We start from the raw sequence: 11,320 nt of genomic DNA, 5'->3' as shown, positions 1-11,320 counted from the left end.
AAAATAAAAAAAAAAGGAAAGAAAAGAACTCAGGAAAGGACTTTACTTACCTACTTATTGTAAAGGACACAGATGAAGAGACACACAGGGCTAGGTCTAGAAGGGTCCCAAGAACAGGTCCCGTGGAACTGGGACATACCATCTTCTTGGCACATGGAAGCTCCATGAGCCCCTTCATTTTGGGGTTTTATAGAGGGTCCATCACTTTGGCAACTTGATGAAATCACTGCTGGTGGGTGCAGTCAGTGTCGGGGGTGGAGCTAAAAGTTCTTTATATACCCTAGCTGATTTGCTCAGTGGATAGAGTATTGGCCCAGAGTATGGATGTCCTGGATTTGATCCCTGGCCAGGGCATACAGGAGAAGCAACCATCTGCTTCTCTCCTCCCTCTTTCCCTTCTCTCCCTCTTCCCCTCCCGCAACAGGGGCTGGATGGGTCAAGCATCTGCCTGGCACAGAGGATAACTCAGTTGGTCTGAGCATGTCAGCCTCAGGTGCTAAAAATAGCTCTGGATTTGAGCATTGGCCCTAGATGGGACTTGTCAAATGGGTCCTGGTCAGGGCGCATGGGGTAATCTGTCTCTCTAGCTCCCCTCCTCCCACTTAAAAGTTCCCTTTCACCTGTGGTTGGTTTTCCCAGCCCTGGAGCATACTCATTAGCCTTGCTCAGGCATAGTGGGAGGGGCAAATTAAGAAGCACAAAGGGGTGGCCCTGGCCGATTGGCTCAGCAGTAGAGTGTCGGCCTGGTGTGTGGAAGTCCCGGGTTCGATTCCTGGCCAAGGCACACAGGAAAAGTGCCCATCTGCTTCTCCACCCTTCCCCCGTCTCCTTTCTGTCTCTCCCCCTCCCATAGCCAAGGCTCCATTGGAGCAAAGTTGGCCTGGGCACTGACTGAGGATGGCTCCATGGCCTCTGCCTCAGGGGCTAGAATGGCTCAGGTTGCAATAGAGCAACGCCCCAGATGGGCAGAACATCGCCCCCTGGTGGGCATGCCGGGCGGATCCCGGTTGGGCACATGCGGGAGTCTGTCTGCCTCCCCCTGCTTCTCACTTCGGAAAAAATACAAAAAAAAAAAAAAAAAGCACAAAGGGGCCTGTCCAGGTGGTGGCATAGTGGATAGGCCTTATTCGATAGGGTGTTGGACTGGGACATGGAGGACTCAGGTTTGACACCCTGAGGTCACCGGCTGAGTGTGGGCTTATCAACTTGAGCACAGGGTTGCTGGCTTGAGCCCAAGGTCGCTGGCTTCAGCAAGGGGTCACTCGCTCTGCTGTAGCCCCCTGTCAAGGCACATATGAGAAATCAATCCATGAACAACTAAGGTGCCACAATGAAGAATTGATGCTTCTCGTCTCTCTCCCTTCCTGTCTGTCTGACCCTAGCTGACTATCTCTGTAAAAAAAAAAAAAAGGAAGCACAAAGGGGTCTTCTCACCCTCATCCCTTGGAAAATGATAGTTTCAGGAGCTCAGTTCCAGGAAACCTTGACAAAGATTAAATATACACTTATTATCTCAGTGTCACGGGCATCCCCTCTTCTTGGGAACTCCTCAGGGATCCTGCATTTGCCCAGCTTCCCTCTGCCCTCCAGGATCCTCAGTTCACCTTACCGCTCCCTCATTGCTTAGGGCTGGGCCCAGGACATCTTCCCTCTGCAGGCCACACTCTCTAGGCGTCCTGGTGCATAGTTTGTAGGGAATCTAACCTCATCTGTGCTGAGTCCTGTCTCTAGCTGGGGCTCCCCTGAGCTCTATGCACTTTTAAATTGGTGAGGCACTCCCAAAACCAGTATGTCCTTACATTTTCTTGTATTACCTCTGAAGTTTCTCCTTTTACAGGAAATGAAAGCTCCATCATTTTAGGTGCTCAGCCTAAAAACATTCTGGTGTGACCAGTTTAAAACCTATTTCCAGATCTGCCCACTTCTTTTCCTCTCTTCTACCTTCACCCAGGTCCAGCCCCATCATGGCCAACCTGGATGATGAGCTCAGTTCTCTCAGCCTGATCCCCCACAGTCTGCCCTCTCCTCAGCATCCACCAGAGGACGCCATTGAGCACCTGAGTCAGGTTCCTTTTCTGTCCACAGTCCTTGCAGGCCTCCCACCTCTCTCTGGGGAAAAACCCAAGTCCCCGTTGAGGCCCACAATGCCTTGCACAACATGCCCCATTCCCTCCCTACCTTCACCTCTTCTCTCTCTCCTTGTTCATTCTGCTCCAGCCACAGGGGCCTCTTCACTGTTCCTCCAACATGCCATGCACAGTCTGGCCTCAGGACTTTTGCACAGACTGTTCTCTGCCTGGAACCTCTTCCTCCTGGAACTCCCATGGCTAGTTCCCTTCCTCCTTTAGGCCTCTGCTCAAATGTTATAGTATAGCTTCGGCTACCCTCTTTATTTTCTTCCCTTTTTTTTTTTTTTTTTGTATTACTCAGTAATGAGCTCTTTATTTTTAATTTTTTAAAATTTTATTTATTCACTTTTAGAGAGGAGAGAGAGAGGGAGTGAGACAGAGAGAGAGAAGGGGGAGGAGCTGGAAGCATCAACTCCTATATATGCCTTGACCAGGCAAGCCCAGGGTTTTGAACCGGCAACCTCAGCATTTCCAGGTCGACGCTTTATCCACTGTGCTACCACAGGTCTCTTCCTTTTTTTTTTAAGTGAGAGGAGAGGGCATAGAGAGACAGACTCCTGCATGCACCCTGACCAGGATCCACCTGGCAACCCCTGTCTGGGATGATGCCCTGCCCATCTGGGGCCATGATCACAACTGAGCTATTTTTAGCACCTGAGGTAGAGGCTACACAAAGCCATCCTCTGCCCGGGGCTGATGTGCTCAAACCAATTGAGCCATGGTTGCGGGAGGGGAAGACAGAGAAACGGGAGGGGTGGAGAAGCAGATGGGCACCTCTCCTGTGTGCCCTGGCTGGGAATCGAACCCAGGACCTCCACACGCCAGGCTGACACTCTACCGCTGAGCTAACCGACCAGGGCTCATTTTCTAACACAATACATCATTTACTCTAAGGTTATGTTTTTCTCAGTCCATTTCCCCACTTTGAATGTCAGCTCCATGAGGGCAGGGGTTGTCCCAGGAGATGGAACAGCCCATGCAAAGGCCCTGAGGTGGAGATGTCAGGGTAGCAGCAGTCGTGGCTGAAGCCAAGCGAGGGCGGGGTTGGGGGGAAGGCAGTGGGCGGAAGTGATTTGCAATGTGATTCATCCAGGCAGATGGTGGCCGTAGCAAAGCCCCAATCTTCTTACCCAAAGCCCCTTAATAGTTCCGCTGCACGGGTCACCTCTGGGCCTCTTCTGCTCCAGGTGGCCACCATGCCGGGACTGGTAGATGAGGAGAGGGCTGAGAGCTGGAGCCAGACCCCGCAACTGTTTGAAGAGTACCGACCGCCACCTCTGGACGCCATCCTCCTGCCTAGGTACGTGTTGTACCTGCTGCTGGCTGTGTTCCTGGTGGTGGCCGTGGCCTATGCCATTGTTGGGCATCTCATCAAGGACCTCGCCCACGACTTGGCTGGTGAGCCCAAACCCACCATGAGCCTGGCTTAGGCTAGTGCTGGGTCACTGGGGGGAGGGGGTCCAAGACCTCTCCCAGTGAGGGAGTGTAGGAGGGTAGGAGGGTGGATAGGGGACTTGGGGAGGCTGAGGGCCTCCATGGGTTCATTTCAGGGAGTGGAGGGTGGGAAGGGCCTGGGGAGGCTACTTACCAGCCTCCTGCCACAGACTGGGCCTTTGGCCCAAAGCCAGACCAGGAGGACACCCCCCGGCCGCTGCGCCCAAGCCTGGAGGGTGAGGATCTGGAGGAGCTAGACCTGCAGCTTGCCCTGGCCTGGCGAGGTGATGAGGACACTGGTGGGAGTGGCGAAGGGGCAGCCCCCACCCAGGTCCCCCACCGCCCCTCCATCACCTTCAAGGAACCACCCATCCGAAGTTCCTTCTGGAGGCTGGACTGAGCCTGGCGCTGCCCTCGGACCCAAGGCCTGGAAGCCAACCCCTTTTGTGTTGTACAGACTGAACTTGTGCTCACCAAAGCCCTTTCTTCACTGCTCTGCCCTGTGTTGGCAAAGAACATGCTCTTTCTTGGCTGCCAGGTTCTGGTGGTTGGACACTGAGTATTTTTCTACACTCCTGCTCCCTCAAACTTCCAGAATCTAACCCCGCCCAGCCTCTGCCAAGTGGTCGGCAATCTGTAAACCAAGAATGCCAAGACTTTAAAAATAATAATAATAGTAGCCAGCCCTTAGCTAGTGCTTAGTATGTGCTGTTGTGCTAAACAAGCCCTTTTTGTGTATTATCTCATTTAATCTTTTGAGTGGGACTCGGTGCCCCCATTTAACAAATGGGGAAATGAAGGCATACAGCCCAGAAATGACTTGGTTGGGGTTTGGCCCCCCCTGGCTCTGCTGGGCACCCCCATCTCCTAATCTTCTCCACCCCCACCACCCACTCCCCACCTCATTCCCAGCTCTGCTGCTCTGCCACTGGACCGGTCTCTGGGTGTCCTGACCCCCCAATTAGCCTGAGAACCCCTAGAGGACAGTGCCTGTAGCTTCCTTCCCTTCCGAGCTTCATGGGACAGGGCATACAGTAGGAGCTTCATAGATGCCTGCTGGCTGGTGAAGTGGATCTGTCCTAGGGCTGGGTTTCCTCAGTAATGTCACGTGAGTGGTCCATCTGCAAAGTGGTTATAGTTAGACTTCACGAGAGGAAGAGACTCTGGGTATAGAGTGGCAGTCCATAAATGCATGTGCAAGAGACCCTGTGGCAATCTCACTGGCCTGGAGAAGTGCCAGTCCCCCACACCCCTAGCCTTTCTGCCATGTGCCTAGGCTGTGGCTGTCCCGTGGCAGCTGGGGTGAGGTCCTCCTTCACCCAGGCAGGGCCCCTTATCTAATCAACCCGGGGACCAAGACTGATGGGCAGGAGAGCCTGGGGCCTGAGTCATCTGAGCTGCCCAGTGTGCTCCGTTCTTTGACCACATAGGAGCAGCTGGTTTGGTGGTGGCTGGTGGGCACATTGCCCATCCCTTCCAGTTTAGGTGCTCAGTCTATCAGTGACTGTGGGTCCCAGGGGTTAGGGAGCCAGGATGATGCAGCATAAGCTGGTGGTGTAGTCAAATCCCAGCTCTGGCTATTTCTACACAACCTCAGAACTCCTGGCTTCACTGAGCTTCTGTAAAATGGAGGCAGCAAATGTTGTGGGGTGTTTAGAGAAGGAAACAACATGACACATAAAAGTGCAGGAAAGAAGATCAGGGCCATCTTGGCCTCTCCCCTGTGGCCGGGAGCCTGGGGGACCTCAGGGTTGGCGGCCCGGGGAGGGCACAGGGTGCAGGTGCCAGACGTCCCGGGTTAATTGTTACACCAGGTCCAGAGTCTGCCCTCCTGGGGGAGGTGGGGATGCCAACCAGGTGGGGTGAAGGGAGGGCCTGTCCCTGCCCCAGGCCCTCCTTATCAAAGGCTTATCAAGGGCTGGGCTGGGCCTCGCCCCGCCAGAGAGGACTGTGCTCTCCTGAACTGCGCACTCCAGCTGCCGAGCTCCCCCGCGGCCATGGAGACCCTGGAGACCCTTCTCCTGCTCAGTGCTCTGCTTCTCTCGCCTGCTGCAGCTCAGCAGGGTAGGGGTCCCACTTCTGGGGTGGGGAGGGGTTGCGGGGATGAGCTCACCATATCCCCTGAGGAGAGGGGTCCAAGCAGAAGATGAAAGGGACCAGGCCCCTCCCTAGGCCGAGTCCCTCGTCCCCTTCCCTTCCATAAAACCCTTCTCTGACACCCAGCCCCTGTCCAAGACTCCATTCCATCTGTCAAGAAACCCTGGGTCCCTTCTCCCTCTCACTTTGGTGGGGGCCCTAACATCCTCCATCTCTGAGTCCCATCTCCCCCCACCTTCCAACAGCCACAGAACGTCGCCTGAAGCCGTGGCTGAGGGGCCTGGCTGCCGTTGTGGGATTCCTGTTCATAGTCTTCCTCCTCTTGCTGGCCAACCGCATCTGGTGTTCTAAAGGGAGGTGGGAGACCATCACCCCCACCCCCACAGCTGTCTGTCCCTTTTTGTCTTACCCCCCCAAAGTGCTGGGCACCCCCCTCCCACTTTGTGACTTACTCTGGTCCCATTCCCCTTCTCCCATTTCCCTGCTGTTAGATCCCCATCCCACAGACCAGGATAGCCATGCATCCCACCCCTCCTTGCTTCCTGGAGTTCACAATCCCCAACCCTGGGAAGACTCGAATGAGGCTATCCCCACTTCCTGTCTTTAACTCACCCTCACACCCCCGTCTCCATCTCTCCTACAGGGCTGAGGACGAGGAATCTATGTTCAGAATGGAGACCAACCTGTACCAGGACATGGACCTGAGGTACTGCCTGTGTGAGTGTGTATAGGTGTGTGTAGATGTGTGTGTGTGTGGAGGAAGGTCAGGAGGTCTGTGTGAGTCCCCACCTGGGGAAAATGGGTGTGCACAAATGACCTCTTTATGTTCTTGAATACCTCAAGCACTTTCCTGCCCCAAGGCCTTTGCACTTAATTGTGGGCTCTGGTTGGAACCCTGTTCCCCATATCTTTCTGGCTGGCTCCTTTTCCTTCAGTACCTGCTTAGATCTTTTCTCCTCACAGAAGCCCATTCTGACCACCAGACTTCCTGATACTGTGTCCCACAGCCATGAGGTCAGGACTTAGGGGGCAAAGGCTTGGGGACAGGAGTACAGGAGTCTGGCTGAAAGATTCTCAGCTGAGCCCAAGATGTGCCATCTATCCATCTATCCATCCATCCATCCTTTATTCATTCACCTGTTCCTCCATGGGACAACTGGGATTTAGTTTCTGCCTTTGTAAACTGGGAACGATAAAGTTGCCTTATTAGGGTTGTTTTGAGGATTCAATGAAGATAGTTTCTGTAAAATACTCTTCACAAGGCTTGGCACAGGTAAATGTCCACTAAATGGGAGGACTCTGTTTCTTACTGTGGTCTGGGGCCTTTGTGTCTCTATAGTAAAGAAGGCAAGAGGGAGAAGAAGGAGAAAAAGGCCTTCAAGAAGGAAGGAGAGAGCAACTTGGGACTGGAACTGGAGGAGAAAGAGGAGCTCAGAGACCAGGAGAAAGCCAAAATCACAGCCATGTGAAGATTGTTTGCTCACTTACTCCAGGCAGACCCCCAGAGATACCCCTTCCACACCCTATAACCAATGACCTGGACCTGAAACCACCAAAATAGCTCCACCTGAAGTGGGACTACAGTGCCCAAAAAAGGGGCTTGGGACCCGCCTCACCCCCTTCAGGAGGGCTCTTTGCACTTTCCATGGGCTCTGTGCACCTCCTTCTGGATTTGTCCTGCCTGGTGATTCTTTTTGCACTTGGTTATGAAGAACCCTCAATTCTCCTGAATCTCATGGCTCCTGCTGCCTCTACCCACTGATTTCTTTTCCCTCTGTCTGATGTCTTTTGGTCAGAACCTCCTCCTCTAAGTCCAATATGGGCCAGGAGCTGCTTCTTGGGGACCTGTATTAAAGAATTGATCAGAGCCCTTCAGAAAGGTTCCTGTTGTTTCATGGGACTAGTTCCCCCCTGGGAGAGGAAGCTTTTGGTTTTATAGGCAGTGCCCCCGCAGGTATGGAAGATCATGCTGTGCAGACGCCCTGGGCTGAGTAGATGCTGCCCTGAGCCCTGTACTTTGAGCCCCCAGGGCTGTTTCCTGGGAAATTCTTGCTCCCTCCTCCCCCATGTTTTGGGTAACTGTAACTAGGTTTTTGAGAACTGGACCCTGCATTTTCTTGGGGTGACACTAGCATTTTCTCCTCTGGGTTTCCAGCCTTCCCCTTCTCACTTTCTCTGGGCTATGGGCATTAACTATTTCTTCATAGTTAAATATTCTTCAGTGAGGACTTTGACAATGCATGGCATTTGGAGCTCCACTCTGAGGCCTATTCCTGGGGTGGTAAAATCCATCCCAGAAGGCTTCTAAGAACATTTCCAGTATCACCCACCAAGTAGGAAGGAAAACCATAAATAAATGAATGAAATAAACGCCCTACTAGACGCCTGGCATCTTCTTCCTTTCTAAGTCTCTGTCACTACCTAATTAGCCCCATTTTCCAGTTGAAATTCTGAGGCTTAGAAAGAGGGAAGACACTGGGGCAGGTCTCCATGGCTGTTGTTGGCAGAGCCAGGACTGAAGCTCAGGCTGCCCAAAATGTGGGCGCATTTGCAGGCTGTGGCTAAGGTCAAATTTGGAGGAGGGTGGTGGTAGGGATTGGATGGGGGTTATTCTTTCCTCACTGTGGCTCCTACCTGGAAGAACTGTGTTCCTCTGCAGTGCTGTGTGGCCCCAGGGGAGGTGGCTTGACCTCTCTGAGCCTCAAGTCAGCTCTTCTGCAACATGAAGACAAGAATTCTGACCATCAGACCCTGAGGCTTGTTGGAGATACTGGGGCTTCTAGGCCATTGCAAGGCCTAGCACATAGTAGGTTCCCAGGAAATGAATTTCCTGAGCTCCCCCCTTCTATGGCTCTGGCTGTGGGGAGTGAACGGGTCAGGGTGAACTCCAGGGTGCCACTGGGATGGTTGGAACCCTGGACCCCTCCCCAGGGAGCCCAGAACCAAGGGGAGGGAGCCCCATCTCTTACTCTCTGCAGCACCAGCCACACCCTGCACTTTCTCCTTTGGCCAGGGCTGCACTCCAGAACCTGCTGGACAGGGGCAAGAACAGACAGACCAGGATGGACAGATTCTAGACGACCCCCAGCAACTCTCCCTTAGGGTAGCTCTGGTCCCACAGCAGGTTTAGGCCCAACTCTGTAAGGCCTTGGAGGACAGGTAGGGGGAGGGAGAGGGGGAGAGCTCCAACACCCTGGCAGCCAGGCAACTGACCCTGTGCTGCTTCTGCCCTCAGTGGCCCAGAGGAAGCCATGGCTGGTGGGGCTGGGGGACGCACTAGCCTTTTCTTCCCCATCTTTGTCCTCATCGTGGTCTATGTGATTTGGTGCAGCCACTCTCAGGACAGGTGGGCGCGATCCGCTGAGCCCCACCTCTTTCACCCTCTCCCCTCTGAGCCCCAGCCCTTTCAGTTTCCTCAGAGGAGGCAGAACAGGGCCCAGGGGGTAATTAATTCTTTGATTCAGAATCTATGCGAGCCTCACATTACCTTGCTGACTTCCCTCCTGACTACCTACCTGCCAAACAAGCTGGCTTCTGCACGGTGAACCCTGTCCCTGATGTGCTTCTGTGAGGATCTGTGACGACTTTATAACCTCCCCTCTTACCCCCATTCACTTATGCATCCACCTGTTCACATCCTTATCCATCTATTTATCATCACCTCATCCAATCCTCCCTCCTTCCAGCCATCCATTATCCCTCCCTCCTTTCTTCCTTCTTCCCTTTCATATGATACATCCCTCTGTCTGTCCATCCATCTGACCATCCATCCATCCACCCATCCATCCATCATCCATCCACTCACCATTCACCTGTCTGTCTTCCTACCACCTGTCCACACATCCATCTGTTCATCCATCTACTCACCCACTCATCTACTCATTTACCTATGCATCCATCAATTGGTCCATCCCTTCATGTCTTTGCCCATCCACTCTCACACAGTTTTGAAATCCAGGAAGCCAGAGGGACCAGATTTAGGTTCACGTAGCAGCTGGGGTGTGGGGATGCACATCATCATCACCCCACTCTTCTTGTCTTGTACTCCTGGTGGAGGCTCCATGGAGAAAGAGTTGGAGTCCCAGCTTCCTTATTATGTGGTCCCAGGTAAGTAACTTAATCTCTCTGTGCCTAAGTGTCCTGCCCCATAAAAGGGGAGGGAAATGACGAGATCCTTCCCAAGTCTTCATGAGAATTAAATGAAATAATGTCTACAAAACTCCTGAGCACAGAACCCAGAACCCAAAAGGCAGCTAATAAAGGTTAGCTTGTCATTATGTCAGAATAGTGATGATGGGGCAGGGCGAATGAGGCTTCCCCCTCAGACTAGGGGAATTCTGAAGGTCAGAGGCTGTTTTCTGATTGCAGCTCTGGGAGTGCAGGAATTTTCTGCCTCCTCTCTGCGCACAGTTTAGCAGGGGTAGTCAACCTTTTTATACCTACAGCCCACTTTTGTATCTCTGTTAGTAGTAAAATTTTCTAACCGCCCACCAGTTCCACAGTAATGGTGATTTATAAAGTAGGGAAGTAACTTTATAAAATTTATAAAGCAGAGTTACAGCAAATTAAAGCATATAATAATAATTACTTACCAAGTACTTTATGTCAGATTTTCGCTAAGTTTGGCAGAATAAATCTTTATAAAACAACTTACTATAGTTAAATCTATCTTTTTATTTATACTTTGGTTGCTCCACTACCGCCCACCATGAAAGCTGGAACGCCCACTAGTGGGCGGTAGGGACCAGGCTGACTACCGCTGGTTTAGAGGTTCCCAGTGGGTGGGGTGCTGGGGAAGGAGGGGAGAAGGGAGGAATTGTCTGGACTCCTCCCCTTCCATAGGAGGCAGGACTTCCCATTAGTGGTCATTTTTTGCGTTGTCACAAGTTTGCCTCCCTTCTATGGAACTTAGTGAGGACCTAGACATGGTAAACAGCCTGCAGAGCAAGGACAGCCCCCTAACGCCAATAACTGCTTCATTGTTGGGGTCAATGGCTGAAAAACAGTGAGGCTATCCTTGAGATTCAAGGCCAGATTGAGTCCCTAGCCTAGTCCAACCCTTCTGAGACCCCCAACCCAAATGAGCTCCCTCAGGCTGAGCCCCCTACCCCAGTAGAGGTCTTCACCCAAGCTGATTCCCCACCCTCAGCTCAGCTCGCCCCAGATAAGCCCCCCGAAAGAAGCTCCTGCTACTGCCCCCATTTTCAGATGCGGGGAGGGACCAGATAGTGGGGATGGGGTGGGAGGTGTTTGGGAGCCGCCTGTTGACTCCTCCGCCTAGAACTTGGTTTCTGGTCAGGTCCTCGATCAGTCCACAAGGTGGCACCAGAACCTTGCTTCTGAGAGCAGGAGCACCTTTGCATCCCATCACAGAAGATGACTGGAGCCATCAGAGGCACAGCTGGCAAGGCCTGGACCCAGAGCTCACCCAAACCCACCGTCTAAAACAGGTCTCTCCCCCTTTCAGGTTGGATCTTCCTCTGTGGGAGGCCGTCCTGGGCACTATGGGGTGTTGATCAGAAGCCTGGCCTCCACCCATTCAATGCCAGTAACTTCCCCCAGTTAAAACCAGACAAGTTCCCAGATACTGTGAAATGTCCCCTGGGGACATTTGATCTAAAGGAAACCTGCTGGCTCACCCACAGTGTTGGGGTCCCTGT

At 52.9% G+C, this 11,320-nt stretch overlaps 2 protein-coding genes across 3 annotated transcripts; both read left to right on the top strand.

The window, feature by feature from the left end:
* Positions 1-3,325: 3,325 nt before the first annotated feature.
* SMIM44 (small integral membrane protein 44) lies at positions 3,326-4,296 on the top strand. The gene is made up of 2 exons (XM_066343548.1): positions 3,326-3,527; positions 3,734-4,296. The coding sequence occupies exons 1-2, from the start codon at positions 3,326-3,328 to the stop codon at positions 3,961-3,963; spliced, it is 432 nt and encodes a 143-aa protein (XP_066199645.1). The 3' UTR covers positions 3,964-4,296.
* Positions 4,297-4,446: 150 nt separating this feature from the next.
* On the top strand, positions 4,447-8,037 carry SMIM24 (small integral membrane protein 24). 2 transcript variants are annotated; one of them, XM_066343571.1, is made up of 4 exons: positions 5,424-5,627; positions 5,906-6,017; positions 6,304-6,366; positions 7,000-8,037. In XM_066343571.1, the coding sequence occupies exons 1-4, from the start codon at positions 5,561-5,563 to the stop codon at positions 7,127-7,129; spliced, it is 372 nt and encodes a 123-aa protein (XP_066199668.1). In that variant the 5' UTR covers positions 5,424-5,560; the 3' UTR covers positions 7,130-8,037. The 2 variants fall into 2 exon arrangements, with proteins under 2 accessions (XP_066199659.1, XP_066199668.1); XM_066343562.1 differs by lacking the exon at positions 5,906-6,017 and having other exon boundaries at positions 4,447-5,627.
* The last annotated feature ends 3,283 nt before the right edge of the window (positions 8,038-11,320 follow it).

This window comes from Saccopteryx leptura, chromosome 1 (assembly GCF_036850995.1).
Source record: "Saccopteryx leptura isolate mSacLep1 chromosome 1, mSacLep1_pri_phased_curated, whole genome shotgun sequence".
Taxonomy (NCBI): Eukaryota; Metazoa; Chordata; class Mammalia; order Chiroptera; family Emballonuridae; genus Saccopteryx; species Saccopteryx leptura.
Note: the sequence above shows the minus strand (reverse complement) of the source record. Positions and strands in the feature narration are given on the sequence as shown.

Excerpts from the sequence above, each read along its gene's own strand:
- SMIM44 (XM_066343548.1), top strand. The coding sequence starts at position 3,326 with ATGCCGGGACTGGTAGATGAGGAGAGGGCTGAGAGCTGGAGCCAGACC. Across the intron at positions 3,528-3,733 it reads CCTCGCCCACGACTTGGCTG|ACTGGGCCTTTGGCCCAAAG; the intron begins GTGAGCCCAAAC and ends CTCCTGCCACAG.
- SMIM24 (XM_066343562.1), top strand. The coding sequence starts at position 5,410 with ATGCCAACCAGGTGGGGTGAAGGGAGGGCCTGTCCCTGCCCCAGGCCC. Across the intron at positions 5,628-6,303 it reads GCCTGCTGCAGCTCAGCAGG|GGCTGAGGACGAGGAATCTA; the intron begins GTAGGGGTCCCA and ends TCTCTCCTACAG. Across the intron at positions 6,367-6,999 it reads TACCAGGACATGGACCTGAG|TAAAGAAGGCAAGAGGGAGA; the intron begins GTACTGCCTGTG and ends GTGTCTCTATAG.